The sequence below is a fragment of the Echinops telfairi genome, unplaced genomic scaffold, assembly GCF_000313985.2.
Source record: "Echinops telfairi isolate 266 unplaced genomic scaffold, ASM31398v2 ScPeMD7_7420;HRSCAF=8458, whole genome shotgun sequence".
Taxonomy (NCBI): domain Eukaryota; kingdom Metazoa; phylum Chordata; class Mammalia; order Afrosoricida; family Tenrecidae; genus Echinops; species Echinops telfairi.
The window spans coordinates 53567360-53575636 of NW_022111320.1; the positions used below are offsets into that span (position 1 = coordinate 53567360).

At 58.0% G+C, this 8277-nt stretch overlaps 1 protein-coding gene across 1 annotated transcript in view; it reads right to left on the minus strand.

The window, feature by feature from the left end:
* SFMBT1 (Scm like with four mbt domains 1) overlaps positions 1–8277 on the minus strand; it is a 113784-nt gene that overhangs the window by 8139 nt on the left and 97368 nt on the right. Inside the window, 8 exon segments of the mRNA XM_045297634.1 lie at positions 651–680; positions 1131–1208; positions 1944–2057; positions 3336–3462; positions 4197–4279; positions 6655–6805; positions 7628–7729; positions 8172–8266. Coding sequence (XP_045153569.1) covers positions 651–680; positions 1131–1208; positions 1944–2057; positions 3336–3462; positions 4197–4279; positions 6655–6805; positions 7628–7729; positions 8172–8266 — 780 coding nt within the window.

Below are 8277 nucleotides of genomic sequence, written 5' to 3' on the forward strand. Positions count from 1 at the left end.
GAGAGGGGAGAGGGGAGAGGGGAGAGGAGAGAAGAGAAGAGAACAGCTACAGTTAGTACGGTGCGAGGGTCCATCTCTGTCAGAACTAAGGAGAAAGCTCACATGGAAAGCTACGCTGCAGGGTAGTGTAGTGCTCACTGAGTTCAGCTTGCCTGTGGTTGGGCCACTTTTGCAGCAATTGTTTTAACACTCCAGGTACGAGGACTGGTGAGCTGATAAGACAGCCTGCAGACAGTACTGGGATACGATTTGTTCAAAGCAACTTTTTTCTCATTCATATGAGCAGGAAACAAGCCTATTCATTTTTTTTAAGAGTCATCAAACAGAATAGTATTTTTTTTTACAAAGGGTTTCTTTTCTTCTTCCATTAATTTTAAATTTAAAGACAAATGATGTTATGAAAACTCAGAGAATTGCTCTCTAGACAACTCCAGCTAGAAAAGAGCCTTCTTGAAAAATGTTGAAGAATGCCTCCTAACTTTGGATCAGTCCTCACAAATAAGTGAAGGGGAAATCCGAGCCCTGGTGGCTGCTAACTGAAAGGTCAGGGGTTCAATCCCAGCAGCTGCCCCATGGGAGAAAGCTGAGGCTGTCTGTGTCTAACAGATGGCAGCTGGGGAAACCTGCTCTGCCCTACAGGCCACCATGGCTGGACGTGGCTGAACGGAGCGCCTGACTTTCTGATCACTTCCAGGCTGGTTCCCTCCACGGCGGTGGGTGTCATTCCTCACAAAGTGCCAGGCAGGCGGAGCGATCTGGCGACCAAACCCTAGATGTTTACACCAGGCGCATGCACACAGGAGCTCCGTGAGCTCACACTGTCCTGCTTCCCTCAGCTGCGGTGAAGGTGAGCTGCACAGGGCTCTCTGGTGAGACACACACCCACTGCCCTCCGCAGGGTCCTTTCTCATTCAGATGGCTGTCTTCTACAAAAAAATTTTTTTGGACTGAACGCATCCTAACCTGATTGGCAGCATAGAAACTCTTACTCGCCCCTCTAGCCAATCGCCCTCAGGCTCCACGAGAAAAAGGAAGCGGAGTCTGAGAACTGCTGTGAGAAAGCACAGGGGGACGTGCACAACCGTCAGAAGTGAGGGCTGTGCTCTGTCTGCGAAGGAGCAAAGGAGGACACACTGCCACACGGGCCACCTGCTGCGTGACTTACTGTTTCTCCGGCGGGACCACTGCGACTTTCCTCTGCTTGCACACTGTGGGAAGAACACAGACACCGTCACGCGCAACGATGAGCACAGGAAGAAGGAAATGCTCTCGGGCGGCATGGCAGGGATTGTACGACTCTCCTTGATACGACTGAGTTACTGGATGGGATGATACATGGATAAGCACTAATAAAACTGTTTAAAGAAGACACACCTTGGAAAACAAAGAATTTTAAAAGTTAAAAAACAATGTCAAGGGACAAACTACAGAGGGGTATGTATGTTACATGCATCAGTGTCAAGCCCACCACCGTCTGTCTGACTGCTGGGGGGAGGGGCGTTGGCACCCAGTCCACTCAGCTCACAGCGGGCAGCCCGAGCACGGAGCACAGCCACCCACAGCACCACCCAGGCTGCATGTGGGTGTGCGCACGTGTACCCGTGCATGTGTGCGCGTCTGTGTGCGTGCATCTGCTTGCATCTGTGTGCACGTGTGCAAGTGCGCATATACGAGTGCATGTGTGCGTGTGGCTCGTGTGTGTCCCTGCAGAAGCAGAAGCCGGGCCTGTCTTCCAGGCGGTGCGCAGTGCGGGCTGGCCTGCCAGCTGAAGGTACGGCACCGCACGCGTGAAGTGGTTTTGGAGGGGACGGGACTTGGTGATGGATTTCTCAAAGCTCTGGCTTCCACCTTGCACTCTCGCCACTGCAGGACGTGCCTCCACGGAGAGATGGGGAGCAAGCATCGAGGCCCCTCTGCCCTCTGAGCCAGACACAGACGGGTACCTTGTGCCCGGCGGGGAGCGCTGAGCGGGTGCCCGTTGGTTTCACACCAGCCCAGAGGAAATATGTCCATGGACTCCACACTCACGATGCATTCGGGGACGGGCTTCTTGGAACCTGGTCAGAGGTGAAACGCACATGGCTACCCGAGACTGTCAGAGGCGCGCATGAACTGCTCGCCCACAGACAGGCTTCTGCTGGGGCACAGGCACAGGGGGGCGTCTGAGCAGCGTGTCCGTGACACGCACCTCATGTGTGCACGCGTGTGTGGCGACATGGAGAGAGGGCGGCCAGGGCACTGGTGCAGAGCAGACTCGCGGGCACAGACCCTCTGCCCCGACTCCAAGAGCAAAGCCTCGTCCTCGTCTCCTGGCCTGGCTGGTGGGCTTCAACTGCCGGCCAGTGCTTAACTCTCTGCGCCACCAGGGGAGGGTGCTGGTGTGCAGGCTAAGATGGGCAGTGCGTACGCAGGGTGACCCTGAGCCCTCACTGCAGCAGGAAGCCTACTGCTGGGGCTGGGCCCTTCCAACGGTCAGCCAGGACCACGGGCAATTTCTTGACATCACCCACACAGAGGCAAAGGTGCCAGCCTGACTTGAGAGCATTGCCCTGACTTTCTTGGGGTCAGACGGAAGGGAGGGCGGCCCCTGAAATCAAGCCAGAAAGCCGTAATGTGAGCGCCACACCATGCTGACGTCTGCACAAAACGCCAGCTCTACAAGGGAGACAAGCTCTGCTGGGAGAGACAGACGCTACAAGGAAGAGACAACTCTACAAGGAGAGATGGACACTACGTCTTCTGTCGTCTCAGAGTCTGGGCACGTGGCTGCAGGCCACGGGGAAGCCAGCCTGTGCAGAGCGCCCACAGGCTTCCGGCCACAAGCCTGTCCCGTTGGCCATTTCTACGCTACAGTCTGGTTCCATTCATTCGAGGTAAGCAAAGTCTCTCGAATAAGCATGGTGTCACTGCTCGTGGGCTTATGCTCTGGTCACATCAAGACACGCTGTTAGCCTTAGGCTTCTCCTTTCAGGGACATGGGGTCTGCAGCCAAGGCTCTTTACTGATGTTCCTTTCCTACCCTTTGAAAGTCAAGGGCAGGTGGGTAAGTGCTACATCTGCTTTGCATTACCAATTAGAAGGCCCTGAACAAGACCCCCACCTCACTCCTCTGCATCTCTGGCATCGTGGGGTGAACCCGGAGCCCAAACCCGCTGCCAGCGAGCCCATTCCAACCCAAGGGGGCTCCTGAGGCTGCAGCCCGTGCATCCTCCTCCTGAGGACCCAGGAGCGGCTGGCGGATTGGGGACGCCAGCCTCCCTGCTAGCAGCCCCCCCACCCCACCCAAGGAAAGCCAAGGAAGTGCCCCAGGCAGGCCTCCCCAGAGCTGTGCTTACCCTCCAGCTGAAGCCACAGGTAGGCGCCCCTCACGCTCCTGATGGTGGCCACACACACCTCCTCTCGCAGCAGGGGGTTCACCGCCTCCAGCTTCATGTTCTCCTTAAACTCGTGCTCCCAAGTGGACTGGGGACAGGACATGGACCCGTGAGGCCCACGCCCTCAAGTCCCACTCAGCCCCGCCCGCACGCTCTGAAGCTGCCCTCGCATGCTGCTTGGGTACCCGGTCACCTCATGGGAAAACAGCCCTGTCCTGAGGTGCTGCAGGCAGTACAGTCTTTGAGGGCAGGGGGTGCTGCGGTTAAGTGCCCACAGCAGCCCATAATGAGCCACTGCTTGGTCCTGCACCAGCCTACAACCACTGCTACGTTCGAGCCCCCTGTGGTAGCCACCGTGCCAGCCTGACCTCTGCATGGCCTTCCTCTGGGCTCACACTACCCACTGAGCGGGTGGGCACTCCTGGCCACCCTACAGGACAGGGCAGAACTGCCTGGGGTGGGGGGTCGGGGGCTCCCAGACTGTACCCACGCATGGGAAAGGAAAGCCCCGCCCCCCTCGCGCAGAATGGCTGTGGTTTCCGACTGTGGCCTGGGGTCCACAGCCAAGGTGTAACTCTGCGCCCCGGCCTCACACGCTGCCATTTGGATGGGTGCAACGACAAGAGGTCTGATGATGTTTCTTCCCCTTCATGTTGTGGTGTTTTTCCACAGCAGTTCTGAGCTGGCAGGTCAGCGTCTAGGAACTAACAGAGTAACTGATACTGGAGGTGGGCTTCTCCCTACAACCCCCACGTGCTAACTGGTCACCCCGCAGCAACAATCCTGTCCTGAGAGGCAGAGGAAGCGGGGACGGGCTCTCACCGCAGGGAAGCACCTCTGGGGAGCAGCTTCAGCACCACACTGTTTGAGGTAGTCGGCCCAGGTGAAGTCCTGGCTCGGGCAGCCTAGGTGGGAGGGAACGACAGTGAGCCACACCCGAAGCACCTGCCACTCCGGCTTCACCCACAACTTCCAGCTCTGCCCGTTTGTCAGAGGCCTTTGCTGCTTGCGCAGGGAGAAGAGGCTGCCACCATCCAGTGGATTCCAGCTAGCCGGCCCAGCCCACCTTATGGGACAGAGAAGTGCGGCCCCTGTGGGTTCACGAGGCTTCACAGCAGCAGCCAGACTCGTCTTTCTCCCACGGAGCAGTGGGTGGCTTCGAACCACTGACCTAATGGACAGCAGCTCGACCTGCAGTCCACGACCCCCAGCAGCCCTGCAGGGCAGAGGAGAACCTGGCCCAGGGTTCCCGAGGCTGCGGTCTTCATGAAAGTCATCCGTGAGGCCTGTTCTCCCGCAGCTGCGGGCTGCGTGCGAGCCTTAACCACTGTACCACCAGCGCGTCTTAGAGGGAGAACCTCGTCCTACACATCTAAAGCACTGGGAGTTTTGTAAAGCCCAGCAACCCGGAATAACACGGTCAAACCATCACACCAGAATAAAATTCCCTGGACACATCTCAAGGTTTCATCAAACAAGGCACACACACATCTTAAGCAATATTCTACATGATCAGCTTCACACAATTTCCCAGAAGCATCTTAAGATAGCACAGCCGGACTTGGCAGGTGCAGCTAAATCTCCAGCTTAGCTCTGGGAGGCTCCTGATGGGAGCATCCCGATCCCATTCCCTGACTCGGCACTGCTGCGTGCAGGCAGCTGGGCCGGCCCACCAGTGTCTGAGCTGCCCTTGCCCTGCCCAGCCCATGTCTCAGACACAGAGTCACCTGCTCAAGACGGCAACAACCTGCAGCCCAGGCACTCCTGCAAGCACCTCCCCCACCCAGCTCAAGCTGCTCTCCACCCCGATTCCTGAAAGCAAGTGATCGTCAGTGACAGAGCCACGACCTTCCCTCTGCTACAAAGACAGCCACGGAGTTGTCTGTGGCAATGCCCAAACCTTCCTCATCTTCAACGATGGGCTTCCCCTTCCACACAGGGGTCCCCCCAGCACAAGTGTCCAGAGCCTCCCAGCAGACCACGCACGTCCTCCTGCGTGGTGCCACAGGCTCCCAGCAGACCATGCACGTCCTCCTGCGTGGTGCCACAGGCTCCCAGCAGACCACGCATGTCCTCCTGGGTGGTGCCACAGCTCCCAGCAGACCACGCACGTCCTCCTGCACGGTGCCACAGCTCCCAGCAGACCACGCACGTCCTCCTGCGCGGTGCCACAGCCTCCCAGCAGACCACGCACGTCCTCCTGCACGGTGCCACAGGCTCCCAGCAGACCACGCACGTCCTCCTGCGTGGTGCCACAGGCTCCCAGCAGACCACGCACATCCTCCTGCGTGGTGCCACAGCTCCCTGGGACAGGAGCCTGGGACGTCCTCCAGAACGTGCCCCAGCAACAAGGCCAGCCCTGGCTCGCGGACAGCACACACTCAGCCCTCGTCTGCAGGGTGAATGAAGGCACAAGGCCTGACACTAGAACCTGTTAGCACAAAAGAGCACGTCCAGCCCAGCAGCCGGCAGGCACCGTTTACACAGTGAGGACAGGTTTCAGCCAAAGTCGCCTAACCTAGTGCCAGCAGATTGTCGATCCAATCATCTGACTGGCTGATATGAAAAGTTGATAAACATTCAGATGCTTGTAAGTTAAAATCGTTTCAAAATGTTCCAGTCAAGTCCAACTAAGTTACATTTTAGAGCCTGGACTACACTCAAAAGGAAAAACCCGCTGCCCCTGGTCAATGCTGACTCTCAGGGAGCCTGCTCATAGGGACGGGGCAGCATTGCCCCTGTGGGCCTCTGAGATTGGCTCTCCACAAGAGGGAAGACCCTCACCTTTGACCTGATGATGTACGGGCCGGGATGGTCTTTTACAAAATGACAGACAACAGGAACGGGCCCTATTCCCAGCTTCCTGAGTCCCACTCTTGGTCACAAGGCTCCCTCTGAAGACACAACGTCAACGTCTCAGAGGGGGTCCAGAAAGCTGAGAGTTCTAATAGTCGGGCCCCCTTGCCCATACCCCTTCCCAAGACGCACCAGGAGTGCCAAGCCAGGCAGGAGAGGGAACGAACCAGCCCAGCGGAACCCCAGGCGTGAGCCTGCCCTCGCAGGTCTGACGAAGTTGCATTTGCTGCGGTGAATGTGCTTTATCTAGCAGTGTCCTAACCCGGTTTAGAGCTTTTAAGCAGGTAAATGTTTGGCACCCGAGGCTCATTTACACTTTTCGGGCCCAGGCAGGCATGAAAGAGGACGGAGGATCCGGACAGCTCCAGCTGGCCCATCTCAGGTCCAGGCATCAACCAGGCACGTAGCTGGGTTGGGTGCGCACCTGGAGGGGGGGTGATGTGCACGCCGTTCTTCAGACTCCACTGCACGGGGAAGAGGCCAGGGCTGTCCGCGTGGCACACGAAGGAGCGCCGGGGGTGCGGCTCCGGCCGCAGGTCATCCATTTCCACCAGGAAGTACTTCTCATCAAAGACCTGCGCACAGAGTGGGACAGACGGCGTGGACAAACATGCGCGTGCACACACGCACGGGGCCTCTCTCTCGACGGAGCCACGCATACTAGCCAGGTTCACAGCTCCCAACCAAACCAGATCAAACTCGTGGCCCCCAAGTCGATCCCCAGGCAGAGTGAGACCATGAGAGCAGCAGAGCCGACTGCCCTGGCTTTCCCCCTCGGAGCAGTTGGTGGGTTTACACCGCTTCATCGTCAGTTAGCAGCCCGACACTTACACACCTGCGCTACCAGTGCTGCTGACCCACAGCCGTCAGGGCTGTCCAGCTGACCCCACGGCAGAGCAGCAGTGGGGCCTCACATCTTTCTGTAAACAGGGGAGCCCCCCGCCCCCTGCCCCGCACTGTCCCCTCTGCATAGCTAGGCTGGGTCTCGATTACACGAACCAAATGCTAGCTTTGCAGTTAGTGGGCTCCTGCTCTGGCCCCTACACTGAGCTCCCCTCCTCTGCGCCTCAGTGCAAATAGGTGCAGGGCTCGGCCTGGCGGTCCTGCCTGGCTCTTGTGGTTACTAGGCATTGGGCGACCTGCTGCACTTTTGCCAGGCCTCTGAAGCCTGCCTCCAGACTCCAGCCTGGAGCTGCTCTGCTGCCCCACCCCTCTTGCCCTGCCTAGGTGCTCCTCCGTGCTCCGTGCACACAGCGCCGCTGGGTGCCAGGGACACTGCCTGCCTCCACATTGTTCAGGGGCTGCCACGTGCTCTCCCTCCTGGTCCTTGTGGGCCTGCCCCCATGATTGTGCCCTTACCCCTGGGATGCCTGACGGGGCCCAAGTCCTCACTGTACCTTAACAACCGTAGCGGGAGAGATCCCGAAAGGAGACTGGGGATCCACGGCTTCCAATTTCATGTTCACAGAGAAAGCGTGAGTGCCGATGGTCCGTTTGTCCTGAATGCAAACACCAGGAGGCAGGTGGTGAGAGCAGTGTCTCCACACGAACTCGGCATTCAGACACAGCTGATGCTCGGTGCTCTGAGCCAGTGAGGTGGTTCCACTGGTGCAACTGCTGGTGAATGACCTCCTCCCAGCATTTCACACACGCGCACACGCGTGCACACACAGTCTTTGTGAAAGCACACTCACTCCCTACATCTTGAATACAAGGGAGATGAGGAACAAACAGAAAAACAAGAAAGTCTTGCAGTTCAGAGCCCAGAAGAAACGGTTCAGTCTGCTCCCGAGGGAACTCGGAATCAAACCTCCACTGCTGCAGGAAGGGAAGGAAGACAGTCGCCTGAAAGCCTCCCCCACCCTCCTCCAGAACGAGAGCGAGCACCCCACGCCCACCCACATGGCTGCTCTCACCGAGGGCAGAGACGCCTGCGCTCACCTTAAACAAGTAGGACGGCAGGGGCTCTTCCTCCTCCTCTCTCACTTTGTCCAAGAGTTCCTGCCACTCAGCTTCAGTTTTCAGGTGTCTGACAGCTGCAACAAGA